Raw genomic sequence first — 20,855 nt, 5'->3', positions numbered from 1 at the left:
TTCTATTTTAGAAATATGTAAAGACTAGTTTGCCACACTCAATGTTTTAAGAATTCTTGTTATGTCAATGTCAATACCATCTATTTGTGAAATTTAATAAATGGCCTAAAAACTGTGTCACAAAAATAGGATACCCTAAAAACAATAGGCATAAAACTCTAAACCATAAACCCAAAAGCCTAAAAACAATGGTAACATTTACAGTGGCAACCCGGTAAGAAGTTCATCCATCACAAGTTCACAACCAATATAAAACTACAATTACGATGAACCAATTTAAATTAAAGAGAGAAGATATGAATTAGAATCACATGAGCTTTCAAGGTATTAAATACTTTTATCATTAAAAAAGTTGTCAAATGAGTAATTCCTTGAATACAAACTACTGTCCACATCCTCCCCGTTTTGTGACTCTGCCACTTACAGTGATCTCAACCATCAAGGGCACCAAGTGCTTTCATGTCCTCTAAGAAAGCCGAGTATGAGTCATCAATGCTCGGTGCTTTGGGAGCAGATGACGAGCTCACTGAGTCTGGTTTTACAATAGTTGGCCCTGGTGGTGCAAAGACTGTCCTAGATGTTGATGTTGACACAGACGGTTTTGGTTTTGTTTTCGTCATTGCAGTCTCCCTTCTCACCCGCACAGACGCAGGAACCTAGTAAAAAAACATGATCCAAACTAAATTAGAAGAATTACATAAACAAAAAAATTAACAAAAGCTGTCAGTTTGAGTTGTCGTGAACAATTTAGGACATCTGTTAATTTATTAAACTGATGAGAGATACTCAGATAACATCTCATTAAGACATTTTATCCTCTAGGAGGATTCAATTTTGTCCTCAGATAATATCTCATATTCTGAACTTCTGATACAAACCAGAACCAATAGAGAAATAAGAGTATAAAACAATGGCTAATGCTAGCCTATGCCCCAAGGGCACAAGTTAATGATACATTTATAGAAATATTCTCTTGGAATGTGTGCATTTGATTTCTTCAAACTTAAAATTTTGTTTCATTCCACACAAAATTTATAATAGTAGTAACCTTAACTTGTGCCCCAAGGGCATAAGTTAGCAAGACCCTAAAACAATTGCTAATTTAAGGAATCAGTCGGTATTATTCCTACTGCTATAGAGCTAAGTTCCTTCAGAGAGCTACTGATCTCCATTCATAATAAAACAACAGAACCCTCATAAGAATCATCCCATTATGCATTAGGACTCTTCAAACAATAACCCTCAAAATCATGTAACCACCCATCTCGCTTATCTTCTTTCACTGCCAACATCGCATCTTACTCTTTTAGAATAAACTTTCCAAATCTTAAGCCTACGTGATACATGATGACAAAATGCTCCGGCCACTCTTTTGGGCTCAATAGCTCACCATATGCCCTAACAACTGTCAAGTGCATAAGCCATTGTTCAGTCTATCCAATTTTCTTTGCCATTAATGAAACCCTTTTACTCAGCAGCAAATTAAACAACTACCGGTTTAAATTTTGTGTACTTGATAACGTATCTGGAGATAGAAAGGCTTGAAAATCTAGCATGGAAGCTACATTTCCCTAATATTGTGATTGTTTCTATAATTTTTAATAGATCTTTATAAATACAAGTCTACTAATGATTTAATAGTCTCCTAACTACGGCAAGAGCATGACTCTTATAGATAGATCTAGTACAAAAAACTGTTGTTTTCATGCATTACTACAAACAACGAAATTATTTTATTCTGGACTCAAATATTAGCATCAGAATGACATAAAGTATGTTGCCATTAGCTTATTGAGCAGTCAGAAATATTAATATACACTACTGCAAGAAACTTTACATGAAAAGGGATTATGTTTTAAAGGCATGAAAGAAGAATACAATTCGAGGGCTAATATAAAAGCAAAGTTAAAAGTAAGAAAACAAATTGAATCAACTTACCATTGATGTGAGTTCTGGAGTGTGCTGAGCTAATGGTCGTTTCACAACAGTAGAAGCAGCGGATTTGACATATGATGGTTTCTGAGGAGGTGGCCTACTTGCCATATGATCCTCTTCATGAAAGTTTGGAGGAGGGCCGGGTGGAAGCGGCGGTCTCATCATTGGAGGAGGCCCAGGTGGAAGACCATATGGTGGCCTTGGGATTAGGGGGACCATCATTCCAGGAGGAGGTGCCTGACCAGGAAGTCCGGCCACGGGTAGAGGAGGCCTCATATCAGGTGGGGGTGGGGGTGGTGGGAACCGGGATATTCCAGGAGGCAATACATCAGGCTGTAAAGTTGGGATTAATGTGGGTCCTGGAACAGGAGGTTGTTGCCTTGGAGGAGGAGGAGGAGGCCCAGGAACCATTTTCTGGATCTCCTGGTTTGACAAAGAATTCTTGTTGTCAGTAGAAACCACAGCACCATCAGACTGTATGGCACCAGAATTTTGGGGCATACGACTTGGTGGGGGAGGAGGCGGAGGAAGCTGCACCTACATTTCAGAAAGAAAAAAAGTTATTTCCAAAGAAGGCTGCGTTAAGTATAATGATACAAGCCTGAGTTTCAAACTAGGAGCAATCAAATGTAATGTGTTCCCATTTGGGCATTTGGCAACCATGACAAGTGTCTAGTAGCCATCTATGAAGTATGAACCCTGGGGCATATGGTACCCTTGAATGTGACATCAGATATCAGATAGTCATATACAAACTAGAGAGAGAACAGCATTCGTTACATATCTATCCTTTTTCAACTTGAACATACTTTTTAATGTTTAAAACACTGAAACTTGGTTCTGAAACAGACCAGCACATAAAGAAATAGACTTAAATTTGTCTGCAACCCTATATTAACATTTAAATGTTTTTAGTGCTTCTAAAAAACTGATAACATACTAATAGTACTCCCTATTATTATAAATTTGGTAAGCATAACAATACTTTCAAAAACATTTGTTAAATATTCCCTGCCATACTCACATCCTAAATTTAAAAAAATACCAGCATCCTCATGCTGAATCATTTTGGATTGAAAAATGCCCACGACAGCACCAACAATGTTCTAAACATTCAATATATCTACAATTCCAAGTCCTTCCATACTTATACAACCAGATCATGTCTTAAGTCCTTCCATGCTTATACAACCAGATCATGTCTTGAAAGATAAAGTCTAAGTCATTTAACTAAAAATGAGCCTACCTGACCAGGCTCCTTGGAAGATAGATTATCTGGCAATGCAGACTGATTTCTCTCTTCACCTTCATGGGTGCCAGGTGGAGGCGGCTGAGACTGTTGTAGAGGTGGAGGAGGAGGGGGTAAAGGCCGATTTACAGCTTGTTCTTTAGGCGGAGGACCAGGAGGTGGAGGTGGCAAAGGAGGCAGAGGTAATGATGCAGGCACCCCAGCAGCAGGCTTTGGAGGCATAGGAGGTGGTGGAGGCAGTGGCAAAGATGCCGGTAAAACAGCATCATCAGCTGAACTAGCATCAGGCAGTGGTGGTGGTGGGGGAGGTGGAGGTACGGATAATAGACCATCCTCAGACTCTATTCCTGAGGACGATGCAGCAGTGCTTGACGAAGCATCAAACAAGGGAATTCTAGGTCCTGCAGTTCAATGAAAATATAAGCGATATTTTTTATTTAAACATAATTTTTTTTAAAAACAGCATGTGGAAGTTAATAAGAATGGTTTCAATGAAAGTTATTAAGTAAATTACAGAATAAAATAAGGGTAGAAATGATAGAAAAATAGGCTACACCGAAACAAAGTATTCCTTTTATATATTGTTATAGATTATAGATTATTTTACCAGTCAAATATGAAAAAGAAGTTCAGCATACCTATAGACGATTTGAACATAGGAGGTTTCCCTGGCGGTGGAGCCCCAGTAGGATTTAAGGTAGGATGGTAATAAACAGAGTCCTATAGCAAATATCAGTAAGTTCAAAATCCATTTACAACGCCTAGACAAACATGCAGACAGAAGAACAAATCAAATCATACCTCTGGTTTTGGGTGATTGACTCTCTCTTCCTCTTCTGCGCTTGTTCTCCTTCGAGGAGGACCCAAATGACTGCTCAAAATACATCCAAGGATTTGTAAACTACAGAGAAAAAAATTGGGTATAAATTTGTACTTGAAAGTTGCACTAAATTTTTACCTGAACATAACAGGAGCCTCACCCTTGTCCCGCATTTTTTCTTCATATTCCTGTCCAAAAGATATCAGATTTAGACCATCAATAGAAACTATTTAATAAAATCATGCATACAGTTGACTGGAAGTGTTCGAAAACAAAGGCTGAATTCTGCATCCTCGGCTAAACAAAAAGATGAATATAAATGCACAACACAAGCTGCTTCAGCTACTAAAGCAATATGAAACCAAGTTCATGAATTATTTCTATAAAGTTATGGTTTTTCCTTTTACCAATCAAGATTTAAATGTAAACCACAAAACTACATGGGTCTCTCTGAAGTCAAAACTAACAGCAACACATTACAAGTTACTCATTACAGCCTACGACTACAAACGCGCAACCTTTTACATTGGACCAAGAAAAGATCAACAACACTACCACTTACAGTTTGTGATAAACCCAAAAGGTCCCTTCAGCTACAGTTAGTGGTACTTGCCTACTGAGAAGAAGAATGGTACATCAACCAAAGTGCTTGTTACAGCTGGTTTTCAGAGTCATGTAATTGGCAACCACTCTATACGTGATAAAAAGAAGTTTCTTAATTATGTTGATGAGATAAACAGGCATAGACAATAAGAAACAAATAAAGTTTTTGCATCATTACATGTGCTTGGTAATAGGCTTCTCTTGGCTAGAAGGTTGTGATTATTTTCATTCATCAATAAGATCCCATTTCTGTCATACTCTGATAAACCAAACAGTGTTATCAATTGCCGATGGCGGAAGACAAAAAAAAACTGTCATTTAAAGCCCACCAATTTCACCATAAAACGCCATGGCCTTGGCCATAGTGATTGGCGAAAAATCCGCCATGGCCACTATTTGACAGCACTGACAAACTACCATTTAGAAGAAATGATAAACCTAAGAAGCGGTGTTCCAGAGGCATAAAAGTAGCAACAACTTGATATGTGATAACATTACGACAAAGAAAAATGAGACTACAGAGAGAAAAATTGCATCATAACAGAGTGATCAAGTACTCTCTGAATTGTGATGTAATCAGCTAATGACAATTTTCATATATAAACGCACCAGGTTTTCCTTTACTTCTTCGGATATGGGAAAGAAGTTTGATAGGAAACCTTCTGCAAAGTTGATAGGATCAGGTAATTGAAAAGTTATTGAAAAGTGCCATAGTTTCATCGACAAAAAACAGTTTGGATATTGGCTTCAACAATGCAGAGATCAGTACTCACTATTATCTTTTTTACATTCAAGAAATAACATAATATTGCACACAAACTACAGAAAAATCTGCAAAGTGTAGAGGAGAATAAACAAAGTGGCCCAACAAAACAGACATGTATGAATTGTTACCTTCCTCTTCTTCATGACAAGATTAAGTGTATCTTGAAGTTGCCTCTTCTTGTGCTTTCTTGCTTTATCCAAGGCACCATCAGCCTCTGCCACAACCAACAATGTGCAGTGGTTATCAATAGGCAAATACTAGGGTAGGGATTAGGAGCGGAATAAGAATACAAAATGAACTAGCAGGTTTTCTCTAATCATACAGTTGTTAACATGGCTAATAGAAACTGCTTGATTCACACTCTGGTTTGTGCAAATTGACACAAGTCAGACACCCAACAATGTGAAGTGGAGAACCATTAGATAATGACTAGATTTGCCACTTGAATAAGAATTAAATTTGACTAGAAAACAAATTCAATTCAATTATTTATTATACTTAAAAGACATCAGGTGTTAATTTTAGACTAGTGAGTTATTGAATTTGAGTTTATAGAAAACAAAACCTCTGCTGTTTTATTTAAATTTAGTTTTTATTAAACTCTTTAATCCAATTGCTGATCTTGCTATTTGTTAAACCAGTCAAAGAGAGTATCTCAAGATTTACCATTATTACAAGTTATGTTACTTATTATTATGTTTCTCATAATTAGCTATTGATAGGATTTATGATTCTCTAATATTAGACTAGTAGCTTTATATTTCATTCATACGATTGCTTGCTTCTACTGTCTGTAAATTAGTTCTCACAAGTTCACAGATGAAAGAGACTGTTCAAACCGTGACAACTACTACATACATGATGGAGCAATCCTTTTCAATGCTCAAAAAACATTTTACCAAAAGCAATAAAGTAGTTTGGTGGTGTAAGGAGAGGAACATAAGGGTTTACAAATTCAAACGCTGCAGTGACATTTCCACCAACTAATTACTAGCATTTGGTTTAAAACAGAAGTTGCAAACATAATGCTGACGGCGATGCAAAAGAGATGAAACTGAAATTCCATTTCCTTACAAGAAAAAGCATGACTTACTCATCATTTCCAAGTTATCAATCTGCTTCTTCAGCTGATCAGGATCCTTCTTCAAGATCCCCACCTCCCTCACCTTCTTTCTTTCTTTCTTATTCTATAAAAGCAAAACAACAAAAAAAAACCAACTTTAAGTAGAGCAGAAAACTCAATGATTAAAGCTTGCTTCATTCCATCATAATAACTTCTGTAATACAAAAATTGAGAAAAAAGAAACCTATTTGAATATTTCAAATTAACAATATACACACTGACATTCACAATTTCAATTAATTGATTGAAACATACTAAGCGTAAATTAGGTCATAGAGTAGAGAAAATTATGAACAGAAGGAATGAAATTGTAAAAAAACATACCCTTTTCAATTCCTTCTTGCGAATCTCCTTCCGATAAGCATCGGTAGGGTTCATAACCTTACCACCCTTCGTCGTCTTCATTTTGGAAGACCGAAAACCCTATTTCTCTCTCCCTTTCAAAAGCTTCTTTAATAATTGCTCCTCTTGGAAAATTGAAAGCTTTACCTTTTATGTATATTTGTTAGCGATTTGAAATTGAGAGTGAAAAAACGGGAGAGAGTCACGAAGAAGATAACAGTGGTGAAATTGAATTGTTTTCCTATACGTTCTACACTGGAATGTATTGATTCTTGGTGTTCATCCGTGGAGGTGGAGAAAAACCACCCAGATGATACTCGGAATGAGATCCGGCCCAATAACTTTTCGGGCATTTTGTTGTTGGGCTTCATTGGGCCAGGGTTGCTCTTTCCAATGGGTTTTAACCTGCCACCACTTGTTATACCTGACGCGTTTTTATCGATATATTTTTTAAAAGTTATCGATTTTTCACAATATGTTAAAAAATACACCAAAAGAAAATTTAAATTGAACAAATCATATCGGCGAAAATTTTATTTTTGTTATGCAAAAATATCAAAAGTTTCATGATTTTCGATATGTTTTGGTATTGCAGTTCGAAAATTTAAAAATTCCGTTATGCATCAAAAAATTCCGAAAATAATGGAAATTCTGATATGACTAGGGTATTTAAATTATTATTTTTTTATTAATTTGTTAAGTAAATAATCTGATAAAATAACTACCCAATAAAATATATTACATAAAATTCCAAGATGTGCTACATATATAAATACAAAACAACCTGTAATAACTTTATAACTTCGTCTTCCTAGTGCTTAATGTGTCCATCAAATGACATTTTTCATATTTTTATCTTTTCAGTACAATTCTCTCTCCAATGGTCAGTGGCGGATGGCAATGGACAATAATGTTTCAACTTTACATGAACCTGATGATTTTTATTGACAAAACCAACAATAATGATTTTCTGCCTACTTGTATACATAGGTGGAGCAACTACAAACGGGGAGAAATGATATTTTGAGTCATGGACAGTGAGACAAATACGTATTGTATATGCAAGCAATGGGGTGACTCATATCAGGAATCGTCATCCATTTATCTACACCATGCACACCTAAGGTAAATACTCGCAACGCACTCCTACTTTATTTATTGTGTCATAGAACAATTTGGAATATAGTTTATGATGTTGATGAACCTGAGTCTCTAAGTGCGTCCAGACCAAATCCCCGTCCAAGTTGAGCAGTAATAACACGAAAACAACAATTTCCATCATTGTCCACGTCGACAATGTCATCAATGCATGAAGGAAATCGAAAAAATGAGACAAGTAAACATTTCTTGAAGATTTAATGGACGGTTGACTTATAGGAGGCATAGTTTCCCATTGACTTGGAATTGGTTTTATGCATGATCTTTTGGCAGTCTGACTACCCTGCGACCTTGCAGCATACTCCCATTATGAAGGATCACAGTGTATATCATTCTCTTGACCCTTTATGCTCTTCTTGCCCCCCACCCCCACCCCCTGTTTTGGTTTGTATTTCATCGGCGATAGGCATATGGAAGTTGTAGATGGATGTGCTAGTTTAAGAACCTTATTCTTCAACACCGTCTGGTCGACAATATCCAAAGTACTAAAATATTTCTTTAACACTTCACACTCAGCCTCTAAATCCATTTGGGTACCACTATCTTCAACCGGGACCTCATGTTATTCAATGTCTATTTTTTTTACAAAATGCATGCATTAATTCTAAAAGAACAACATTGCATTGTACTTCGAAACCGACAAGTTAACACACACATGGTAACCCCATGTGTTGTTCTAATGAAACAACCACATGCATCTTGGTTGCCACCAACAAATTTTACCCGTTCAAGCTTCTTTCTAATGTGTTATATACATTGTCAATAAACAAATTTGTGCATTCTGGAGTAGAATAAAGTGTGATATTGATGCTCAATGTTGATAATACTCTTTTGAAACGACACCCGGATTGAACCTAGCTATGACTTCAACATGTCATTCACAACATCAAAGTTTTGTCACAAATCTCCCCGGCTCGTAGACAACATGTTTTTAAGTGTCCAATGAGCAGACTCCACCCTTAAAGGAAAAATACGTTAAATTATGTTTAGTACTGTAATAACATCAAACAAACATTAATATGAAGTGTAAAGAACATGTACCTATTTGTTGTTGTGTTCCTTAATGAGTGACGTGATTAGTCCAAGCAGCTGATCGCTCGACTTTATGAGTCGAATTTGGGGTACAAACTGCAAGTGCACAGTTCTATCGCGTAGTTTTAAAAGATATCGATCCCACAGGGACTTATGAATCGATATACCGTTATCTAAGGTTACTTCGTAAAGCTAAGGTGGATAATGTTTGATTGTTTGGGGAAAAACTAAAAACTAAACTAAGATCTAGATTAAATATTAATAAAGCGGATATCGGTATGCAGTTCGTCGTAATTAAGGAATCAATTCTTTGTCGGTCCCTTGGTTTTAAAACAAATCTTTTCAGTTGACTTTATTGATTAAAAGTTTTATCTCAAACTCTCGCTCTGTTGAATAAACCATGATTTTATGTTAACGTAGCTGTCACTTATAATTAAGTCAAAAACCATTTTTTTGAAAGCAATAAAGTCCGTAGAAACTCTTTTTAAGAAAACACTAACCGTTTAAACACCCTTATCTCAAACTCTCGCTCGGTTGATTTAGGTTATATAATTAAATTCGAATGCTTAACTCTCGTCCTCACATTCAATCTTTAAAAATACTTTTTGGAAAAGATTAGAATTTAATTAACTCTAAAAATTGCTCTCGCCCTGATCTAGAATTAATGTCCAATTTACACTGTCCAGTTAAAACCTCAAACTCTCGCTCTATTGATTTTAACTTCTTTATGTCTTTTACTTTCGTACAAAAACCTTGTTATTAAACCTGCAAATTGAGACCGTAAAAAGAGTAATTTTAATTTTAAACTTTAGATAAACCAACTTAATTTTGATTCCTTCATTCCGCTTACTTTACATACCGATACCTAGATAAATTAGTCAGACATGCTAAACAGACTTAAATAAATATCATGCATAAACAGACTCATCTCAAGCAAATAATATAAATAAATAATAAAACAAAGCACTAAACAATAATTAAAGAACCTGAATAATTTAAACAGTAGTCTTGAACACTCCACCACAAGCCGGTAGGATTTGTTCTTGAATTCTTCAATTAACCAACAAATTAAAACGAAGGAATAAAAAAAACTAGATTCTAACGTAATGTTAGATCCGGTGAAAAGGTACACAATAGTTTCCGGTGTAGAAACTATTATGTGAAAAACTAATTAAGTGCTAGAGAAGAAAATAGAATTGCCAAAAGAAAATAATAAAAGTTTCAAAAGTAGTATGTAAAAGGTATGCCTAAGCTGCTGAGAAAAAGAAAATTGGAAACTGCCGAAATCTGAAAAAAAGCGTGTGCTCTGCAGGTTTTGAAAGTAGCTATTTATATTGGTGCCTTCCGTAACGGTTTTCAAAACGTTTTCCGTAAATATAGCCATTACTTTGAAAAAGAGTCAAGCGTGCAGATAGGTTCAACGCGTTCCTGGTGCCAAAAATGTAGGAATGGTGTGACGTTCGTCACACCATGTGTGACGTTCGTTACAGGAGTGTGCAAGGCGTGACGCTCGTCACAGCCTCTGTGACGCTCGTCACAGGCACAACGCCTGTGTCTTCTTTGGGTTGGGCTTGGCTTTTGCTATTTGTTTCTTTTCATTCCTTTTTGCACCTCCTTTTCTTCCTTTTTTTACTTTTGCTTCAAATAGATCACCTGAGACAAATAGAAAGGAAATACCGCGTAATATCTAATAAAATGAAGTAAATTGAAATAAATAATAATATAATTTAATTGAATTAAGTCCTAAAATATGATATAATTTCACGTTATCAAACTCCCCCATACTTAGATCTTTGCTTGTCCTCAAGCAAAATACAGTATAGAACTCGTTAAAGGTTTTAGCCAGATGAAATTTCAAAACACACATCAATTCGTACTAGGTTGCATGTAAACCTTGTTTAGAAGTAACTTGAGTTTAATCTTGACATCAACAACCACCGTCACAACCTCAGATAACCCCACCTTATGCAAACCAGTTCGAGTAATGCCATTATAGCTATCCTAGTTCCTTTACTCTTATTTCACCCGTTTTCATTCTAGCGAATAACATTAAGCCCTTTATCTTTTCGCGCACATAGTGGAGTAACCGGTTAGTGATTCTGATCCCCTTTTAGCTAGAAGTTCTGGTACATAAGTCGGATAACTTCGTTATTCAGTCCATTGCAAATTGCGGGGGATCGGACCGTAGTCCGCCCTACCAAGTTCAGTACCAGATACCTGCTGAACCAACTCATAATGGATCTTTCATATTATGCTTTTGTATGATCTGCAACCTTTAGATTAAATGATCTGGTAAGGATCACCTAACTTAATTAGTGCATTTCTTGATATTTTTTTTTTATGTTACTCTGGGAATCATTCACTTATTTTCATCGGCCCTCCACGTAGTTTGCTATTAAGATGGTGCTGACTTCTTGTATAAACTACTCGGGGTTACTATAAAACTAAAAGTTCAAGGGATTGGTATAATAGGTACTTATCCTGATCTAACGTGTTGAGGTTTGTTTAGAGTGTTTGGCGGTAGTAGTTTTTGTCTTAATTCGTCTCAAGTTCGATAAAATGAGCAACCTTTATACTTATTGGGTGTTGAATTTTTGTTGTGGCTCATGAAAATTTGAGGGAATAGATAATAGAAATTGTTCACACTCGGGACTTAACTTAAAATAAATCTAAATATTTTTTTTTTTATTAAAAGGGAAATAACAATGAAAGGAAAGGTACATACTTGAAAAAAATGGAAATAGAAAGAACAAGTTTTCCCCCCATACTTAAATTAAACATTGTCCCCAATGTTTTAAGGAAATGAAATACAATAGGGAAAGGGAAAAGAAACTACAACTAAGGCTGCCTTCCGCCTCTGGTTCTTGGACCTGGTGATCGTTGATGTACCTCTAAGTTGTCAAACCTGCTAAGCAAATCAGCGAACCGCTGATCAGTAATTGTATTCCTCGCTTCCTGTTGTTCTTGCATTTGGCGTATCATTTGCATCATTTCGAGATTCTGTGCTTGCATACCATCAATTGCATCCATGATGTCGTCGTTGGTTGCAGGCCTTCGTCGTCGACGACGTGAGGATGGGCCAGCTGCAGCATCAGAGTGGTTGAGCGGGACAGATTGTTGTGCAGGAGCATGATCACCTTGCTCCATGTCTTCAAACTCGTCTGCGGGCGGGTTTGCTTGTGAAGGCTCGGTGGCTTCGGGAGCATTTAGATCATAGAGGTGGCGGTTGGGGTTTGTGACATCGGTCAGGGCGATGTTGGGTAGAACAACGCTTGGGATTGCCTGGTTGTTCACCATAAGATAATATCCTCCGCCTACTCTGTTCTTAATCATGCGGCTGGATCGACAGTAGCTGATATCCATAAATAGGGGAGGTAGAGATTCTAAGGTTTGGAGTCGGTCCCCTAAGTTTAAGCCAAGTGCTATGGTGGTGATTAATCCACCAATTACAAAGGGTTGGCGGCCTCTAGCACATAAGGTGCGGATATGATGAAATAGAAAAGAGGCAGCGTTTACCTTAGCATTCGGTTCGAAGACGCATTCGAGGAAGAATAGTTCCTTCGCGTTGACCTTGCTGTTGTTTGGTCTTCCAAAAACTGTGTTTTGTAGGATGCGGATAAAATATCGGATGGTTGGGTTATGTATGTGGGAAAGAAGGAGCTCTTCCCAGTTGTAGGCATGTAGACCGGATATTTTCTTAAAAAGGGTGAAAACGGCAACTGTGTTCCAGTTTAGGTCGGGAGGGATTCTGGGGTAGACTTGGCCTTCTGTGGAGAATTGTAGCATGGTACTCAACTGGTTTTGGGTTAAGGAGTACTCGGTGTTGAACATACGGAAGGTTGCGGTACCGGTTAAGAATTCGTCTTCACCGGCGGGAGTGGTGTATGCGTATGAACTTAAGAATTCTAAGGTTAGGGAGGGGTAAGTGGGTTGATTATGCGTGCATAGAAAGGTTAAGTCGGCTTGACGGAGCATCTATTCGATACCTTGGAGTAATCCTAATTGTTGTAAACAAGTAAAATCAGGATACCTGGTGGAGACGACGCCTCTCTGTTGGAAACGCTCGTATTGCTCCCTTTGATAATTTTCATCTTCGGTTCGGAAGATGATATTTCTGAAATTCTGGTTACCCGCCATACTGATGAATAAACTGAAAGAGGTAAATTGGAAAGAAAAGAAATGTATTTGATAGAAGAAAATGGTTTGTGGTGAATGAAGGAAGATTTGGTGGGTATTTATAGGAAAAAAATTTGGAAGTTGGAAAAATAGGTGGTTGAAAAGTGAATAATTGTGGGTAAATGTGAATAAATGGGGAAGGTAAAAAGTTGAAAGGGTGTAACGTTCGTCTCCAATGGCTCCTTAACGTTCACCTAGTCTGAAGGGCGTTACGCCCGTTACAGCTGCATGACGGGCGTCACAGGTACTTAGCGCGACGTCCGTGACAGACCTTGTGACGCTCGTCACGTTGTCTGTTTGGCAATGGCTACAGCTAGCGTCCTTCAGAGTGACTTGGTAATGTATTATTTTTGTTTTGCTATGGATTGATTTATTCTGCTATTTAATTTCTCCTGCATGCTATTCTACTTTGTATAGTAGTGCATATATAATTCAATAGGTCATAGGTAGCAACAGTAGAGAACATAATAGCTATTGCATAATAAAATTAAATAAGTAGCTTCAATAAAATGATCATGATGTAATATTGGAAAGAAAAACAAAAATGCGAAAGGGAAACAAATGCGAACATGAATTTAAATAACATTAATGAATAATTTAACTTAAAACTAAATAACTAAGAAAAATAATTTCTATCCATCTGCACGATCTCTGGCCGGAGGAGCAAAAGAGTTAACACGGTTTAGCAACTCGTGAAACTGATTTGTCATACTGTTCATGTATCCTAGAACTTCGTGTCTCATGTCAGTAAACTCTTCTCTGAGGGCGTCTTGTTCGGACATCAAAGCTTCAATGGCGGTGTTATAATCGGTTCTGGGCATATGATGTCAGAGGTCGGATATTGCTGATTCTTCGGTCTGAACAGGCTGAGGAGGAGGGTCAATATCATAATAGCCAGATGGTGTCTGAGGGTCAGATTCAGCATAAGGGATCTGGTCATCACAAATCTCATAGTCCTGGATGGATTCAGTGGATCTAGCAGGAGTGGGGGTTTCGTTCAGATTGTAGAGCCAGTTACTGCGGTTGTGAACATTAGTCCTAGGATCGGGTAAGGTAAATAGGCAAAGAACTTGGTTATTATTTATAAGCTCGAACTCGTCAGATCCTAGGTTTGCTATAAACAAGGTGTTGAAGAGGAAGGGTATACTCATAATGGTAATGCCACAAAAAGGGCTTAAGTCAAGCATAGGCTGACGTAATCCAATAGCATTACCTATCATAGTTATCAAACCGCCTACTCTAATTGGTGCTCGCTCATCTTGGATAAGGTGGTCTAAATTTGCTAGCATAAAGGTGGCACCGTTTACTGGACGGTTCTGGGAAGCACAGAATATGATGAAAAGTTCATCACGTGAAACTGAAGTGCTGTTTGGCTTCTCTCCAAATAAGGTGTGGGTCAGGATCCCATGGAAGTAACGGAAAGTCGGGTTATGAATGTTTCCAGAGAGAAACTCATGTTCCTCGGGCTCATCATTTCCAGTTAAACTACCCCAAAAGTGTTCAAGTTCTCTATATTCAAAATGTTCTTCCTGGCTTACTGTGAATGTATTAAGGGAGGTAGGGAAACCCAAAAGGTTGGTAAAGTCTCTAATATTAAATTGGTACTCCATGTTGAACATTCTGAACTGGATAAAACCTCTGCTAATTCCTTTCCCATGGCTGGGTAGATAGATTAGTGAGCTAAGGAATTCTAGTGTTAGTCTCCGGTAGGTGGCGAAATGTCTTAGGATAGGGGATGTTTCCCATCCTATCTGATTCAGCAAATACAAGACACTTTCTCTTAGTCCAAGGACAGTCATAGCCCAGTCATCAGCATATAAACTAGGTAGCATCTCTCTAGTGGCTAGTTCCTCAAATTTTAGTTTGTGAGCCATTCCTCTGAATTTGATACCCATACGATCAATATGTCCCATCTGGTTAGTGTTAGCTAGAGAAAAGAAAACATGAGTTTTAGTCAGGATTTGGCCAAATGCCGAAAGAAGAAAGAAGTTTTTAATAAATTAAAATAAATTAAGAATGAATACTAAAAAAAAATAGGAAATAATAATAATAAAATAAGGAAATAATAAAATAATTTTGGGTTGTCTCCCACTAAGCGCTTTGTTTAATGTCGCAAGCTCGACATAAAAACAATCAATTACAATCTATAATTTTTGGAGGCATTTCGTCTAAGTGTAGGATTTGCGAATCTTCGTTGGTTTCCGCATAGTGATAGTGTTTTAGACGTTGCCCGTTTACGGTGAACGGTTCTGTGGATTTTCCTTTAATTTCTACCGCTCCACTGGGAAAGATGTTAGTGATATGAAAAGGACCTGACCATCTGGATCGTAGTTTTCCCGGAAATAACTTTAGCCTAGAGTTAAATAAAAGGACTGTATCGCCTTGCTTGAAGATTTTCCTTGATATGCGCTTGTCATGCCATTCTTTTGTTCTTTCTTTGTAGATTCTGGCATTTTCATAGGCGTCTCTTCTGAGTTCCTCTAATTCGTTTATGTCAAGGATTCTCTTTTCGCCGGCGGCCTTATAGTTTAGATTCAGATTTCTAATAGCCCAATAGGCTTTATGTTCTAATTCTACCGGGAGGTGGCAGGATTTTCCATAAATGAGCTTAAATGGGGTCGTCCCTATGGGGGTTTTATAAGCAGTTCGATAAGCCCATAAAGCTTCTGGTAATTTTAATGACCAATCTTTCCTTGAAGTGGCGACTGTTTTTTCTAATATTTGTTTAATCTCTCTGTTGGACACTTCCACTTGCCCACTGGTCTGAGGGTGGTAAGGTGTCGCTACTCTATGCCTTACGCCATACTTAAACAGTAGTTTTTTGAGTACCTTGGATATGAAATGTGATCCACCATCACTGACTACTATTCTTGGGACACCAAACCTTGGAAATATTATATTCTTAAAGAGTCTAGTAACTACTCGGGTGTCATTTGTTGGGGAAGTTATAGCTTCGATCCATTTTGAAACGTAGTATACTGCCACGAGTATGTATTTGTTACCGAAAGAGGATGGAAAAGGTCCCATGAAGTCTATTCCCCACACGTCGAAAATCTCTACTTCCAAAATACCTTTTTGTGGCATCTCGTCACGTCTAGATATGTTTCCTGTGCGTTGACATCTGTCACATTCCTTAATAGCCGCATGTACGTCCTTCCATATATTTGGCCAATAAAAGCCGGATTGTAGGATTTTAGCGCAGGTCTTGGATGTACTTGCGTGTCCACCATAAGGAGCGGAGTGGCAGTGTTGGATTATATTTTCTACCTCTTCTTCGGGTATACATCGACGTAAAATACCATCGGGGCCTCTTTTGAAAAGTAAGGGATCATCCCAATAATAGTGTTTTATGTCGTAGAAGAATCGTTTCTTCTGCTGGTAGGATAAAGTAGGTGGAACTATTCCGGCAGCTAAATAGTTGACGAGATCAGCGTACCATGGTGTAACAGATATAGCTAAGGTGGTTTCTACTTGCTTGTCAGAGTTATTCTCTTCCAAAGTAGCTATAAGTTTATCGTACGAGAAATCATCATTAATTGATGTTCTTTCCGGTTCAAGGTTCTCAAGTCTAGAGAGGTGGTCTGCTACTACGTTTTCAGTCCCTTTCTTGTCTTTGATTTCCAAATCGAACTCTTGTAGCAACAAGATCCATCTTAGGAGTCTAGGTTTAGCATCCTTTTTTGTTAAGAGGTATTTGATAGCAGCGTGGTTAGTGTAAACTATTATTTTGGCTCCGACCAAGTAAGAACGAAATTTATCTAGCGCAAACACGACTGCTAGAAGTTCTTTCTCGGTTGTGGCGTAATTCATTTGTGCTTCATCTAGAGTTCTATTTGCGTAATATATAACATGAAGCTTTTTATCTTTTCGTTGTCTTAAAACAGCACCTACAGCGTAATCGCTGGCATCACACATTATTTCGAATGGTTCATTCCAGTCGGGTGTCTGCATTATGGGTGCGGAGATCAATGCTTGCTTAAGCGTTTGAAATGCTTCTAAACAGTTATTGTCGAATATGAATTCAGCATCTTTCATCAATAGTCCGGTTAAAGGTTTAGTTATTTTAGAGAAGTCTTTGATGAATCGTCGGTAAAAACCGGCGTGTCCTAAGAAGCTTCGTACTTCTCTCACGGTTCTTGGGGGTTGAAGGTTTTCGATTACCTCTATTTTGGCTTTGTCTACTTCAATTCCTCTATTTGATATAATGTGTCCTAAAACAATTCCTTCTTGTACCATAAAGTGGCATTTCTCCCAGTTAAGTACTAAGTTTACTTTTACACATCGCTCAAGAACTCTTTCTAGGTTCTCAAGGCATTCTTCAAAACTTTTTCCGCATACGGAAAAGTCATCCATAAATACTTCCATGATGTTTTTGAGAAAATCGGCGAAAATTGCCATCATGCATCTTTGAAAGGTTGCAGGAGCATTACACAAGCCAAACGGCATTCGTCTATAAGCGAAGGTACCAAAAGCGCATGTGAACGTCGTCTTTTCTTGGTCATCAGGATGAATTGGTATTTGAAAGAAGCCTGAATAACCGTCCAGATAGCAGAAATGTGAATGTTTTGCTAATCGTTCTAACATCTGGTCAATGAATGGTAAAGGGAAATGATCTTTTCGGGTTGCTTTGTTTAGTTTCCTATAGTCAATGCACATTCTCCATCCCGATTCGATTCGTTTGGTTATAGTTTCCCCTTTTTCGTTTTCAATAACGGTTATGCCTCCTTTCTTTGGTACTACGTGTACAGGACTAACCCATTTGCTATCAGATATAGGATATATGATACCTGCCTCTAATAACTTGGTTATTTCCTTCTTCACCACCTCACTCAGGATCGGGTTTAGTCTCCTCTGGTGTTCCCTAGAGGTTTTACAGTCTTCTTCTAGCATGATGCGGTGCATACAAATAGAAGGACTTATTCCTTTAAGATCGGTGATGTTGTAACCTAGTGCGGTCGGATACTTTCTTAAGATATGTAGGAGTTTTTCTGTTTCGAGTCTTCCTAGGTCTGCATTAACTATCACTGGTCGTTCAAGTTCTAAGTCTAGGAATTCATATCTCAGATTTTTGGGAAGTGTTTTCAGATCTAGGGTTGGTTTATTAAGACACTGCGTAGGGTCCGGTGTTATTGCCAAACATTGGTTGAGTTTGTCTTCTACAGGACAGTCGGATGATTTGTCTTCTCCTAACTCTGTTTCTTTTATGCATTCATCGATGATATCCATGAAGTAACATGTATCTTCTATTGCAGGTGCTTTCAAAAATTGGGAAAGAATGAACTCAATTTTCTCTTCTCCTACTTCGAAGGTGAGTCGTCCTCGTTTTACGTCTATGATTGCACCAACAGTTGCTAAAAATGGTCTTCCCAGTATAATGGGTGTAACTTCATCTTCTCTAATATCCATACTTATAAAATCAGTTGGAATGTAGAACTGACCTATGCGTACGGGAACGTTTTCAAGAATTCCTACAGGATATTTGACAGAACGATCTGCTAGTTGCACAGACATTTTAGTTGGTCTTAATTCTCCCATTTCAAGTCTCTTGCATATGGATAAAGGCATAACACTAATTCCGGCTCCTAAATCGCATAAGGCTTTGTCGATGACAAATTTTCCTATATGACAGGGTATAGAGAAACTACCCGAATCTTTTAGTTTAGGAGGCATGTTCTGGATTATAGCGCTACATTCGGCAGGGAGTGTAACGGTTTCGCTATCTTCAAGTTTTCTTTTATTAGAAAGAATTTCTTTTAAAAACTTGGCATATGAGGGCATTTGCGTAATAGCTTCTGTAAACGGAATAATGACGTTTAATTGTTTCAGGAGGTCAACAAATTTTTTAAATTGGCCCGCATCTTTGGTTTTAATAAGCCTTTGAGGGTAAGGGATAGGTGGTTTATAAGGTGGTGGAGGTACATAAGGTTCCTTCTTTTCTACAGTTTCCTTATTACTCTCTGCCTTTTCCTTAGGTTCACTTTCCTCAGTTGACTTTTGAGAGTTTTGGTTTTCCATCCTTGGATCAGACGGTCCTTCCACTTCCGTTCCACTTCTTAATATGATTGCATGAGCGTGGCTTCTCGGGTTAGGTTGGGGCTGTCCAGGAAATGTACCAGTTGGGGCAGCAGTAGGCGCTTGTTATTGAGCTACTTGTGATATTTGTGTTTCCAGCATTTTGTTATGGGTAGCCAGGGCATCTACTTTACTTGCTAGTTGTTTAATTTGTTCACCAGTGTGTACATTCTGGTTTAAGAAATCTTTATTGGTTTGTTGTTGGGAAGCTATAAAGTTTTCCATCATGATTTCCAAGTTGGATTTCCTAGGGGCGTTATTGTTGTGTGTAGATGGGTTCGGTTTCTGATATCCCGGAGGTATAACTGGGGCTTGATTTGGAGACTGTCCAGGTGCGTACAAAGCATTGTTACTCTTATATGAAAAGTTTGGATGGTTCTTCCAATTTGAGTTATAGGTATTCGAGTAGGGGCTTCCTTGAGCATAGTTCACTTGCTCTGCTTGGATTCCTGTCAAGAGTTAACAATCCGTAGGAGTGTGACCTTGGATTCCACAGACTTCGCAATTCTGAGTTATAGCAACCACGGCGGTTGGAGGTGATACATTTAAACTTTCAATTTTCTGGACCAGAGCATCCACTTTTGCATTAACATGATCAAGGTTACTTATCTCGTACATGCCGGTTTTCGTTTGAGGTTTTTCCACCATTGTTCGTTCGGTTCCCCACTGGTAGTGGTTTTGGGCCATGCTCTCGATAAGCTGGTAAGCATCAGCATAAGGTTTGTTCATAAGTGCACCACCTGCAGCAGCGTCTATTGTTAACCTTGTGTTGTACAAGAGACCATTATAGAATGTGTGAATTACTAACCAGTCTTCTAAACCATGGTGTGGGCAAAGTCTCATCATGTCTTTGTATCTTTCCCATGCTTCGAAAAGAGACTCGTTATCTTTCTGTTTAAATCCATTTATCTGGGCTCTTAACATAGCTGTTTTGCTTGGCGGAAAATATCGGGCAAGAAAAACTTTCTTCAACTCGTTCCATGTGGTGACAGAGTTGGAAGGGAGAGATTGAAGCCATCTTCTAGCGCTATCTCTTAATGAGAAAGGAAAAAGACGAAGTCGAATTGCCTCTGAAGTGACACCATTAGCTTTAACAGTATCAGCGTATTGGACAAATACGGATAAATGAAGGTTAGGATCCTCGGTAGGATTCCCAGAGAATTGGTTCTATTGTACTGCCTGCAACAACGAAGGTTTAAGTTCGAAGTTGTTTGCTTCGATTGCGGGTGGAGCAATACTTGAATGCGGCTCATCTTGTGATGGAGCGGCGTAATCTCTAAGAGCACGAGCTGGTTCTGCCATCTCGGGTATCGAAGGAAAAATGTTTTTGAAATCAGAAAGTTCTACAGGAGGGAGATTGTTTGCAGCACGATATTCCTGAATTCGTCGTAAGACTCGGAGATATAGTTCGATATCGTTGATTCGTAAGTAGAACGGCTCGCCTTGTGAGCGAGTATGTGGCATACAAATCGACGATAGAAAGAAAAGAAAAAAAGAAACCTTAGTCTCTACAGCGTAACGGAAGAGTTACGATATCGACTAAATAAAAGTCCCCGGCAACGGCGCCAAAAACTTGATC

The 20,855-nt window shown here is 38.1% G+C and overlaps 1 protein-coding gene and 1 non-coding gene across 3 annotated transcripts; one reads left to right on the top strand and one right to left on the bottom strand.

Annotated features, from left to right (window-relative positions):
• Positions 1 to 250: 250 nt before the first annotated feature.
• On the bottom strand, positions 251 to 7,129 carry LOC127073857 (protein EARLY FLOWERING 5). Of its 2 annotated transcripts, XM_051015095.1 has the most exons (10): positions 6,467 to 6,484; positions 5,502 to 5,587; positions 4,786 to 4,866; positions 4,567 to 4,695; positions 4,143 to 4,192; positions 3,986 to 4,055; positions 3,823 to 3,904; positions 3,182 to 3,585; positions 1,939 to 2,472; positions 251 to 656 (listed from the first exon to the last, which is right to left on the bottom strand). In XM_051015095.1, the coding sequence occupies exons 5-10, from the start codon at positions 4,175 to 4,177 to the stop codon at positions 432 to 434; spliced, it is 1,350 nt and encodes a 449-aa protein (XP_050871052.1). In that variant the 5' UTR covers positions 4,178 to 4,192; positions 4,567 to 4,695; positions 4,786 to 4,866; positions 5,502 to 5,587; positions 6,467 to 6,484; the 3' UTR covers positions 251 to 431. The 2 variants fall into 2 exon arrangements, with proteins under 2 accessions (XP_050871052.1, XP_050871051.1); XM_051015094.1 differs by lacking the exons at positions 4,567 to 4,695; positions 4,786 to 4,866 and adding an exon at positions 6,821 to 7,129 and having other exon boundaries at positions 6,467 to 6,560.
• A 12,964-nt stretch (positions 7,130 to 20,093) lies between these two features.
• LOC127077800 (small nucleolar RNA R71) lies at positions 20,094 to 20,200 on the top strand. The gene has a single exon (XR_007787572.1). It is a non-coding gene; the product is annotated as a small nucleolar RNA R71 (small nucleolar RNA).
• Positions 20,201 to 20,855: the final 655 nt, after the last annotated feature.

This window comes from Lathyrus oleraceus, chromosome 4 (genome assembly GCF_024323335.1).
Source record: "Lathyrus oleraceus cultivar Zhongwan6 chromosome 4, CAAS_Psat_ZW6_1.0, whole genome shotgun sequence".
In the NCBI taxonomy this organism is placed as follows: Eukaryota; Viridiplantae; Streptophyta; class Magnoliopsida; order Fabales; family Fabaceae; genus Lathyrus; species Lathyrus oleraceus.
This window is presented reverse-complemented; position numbering and strand designations above follow the sequence as displayed.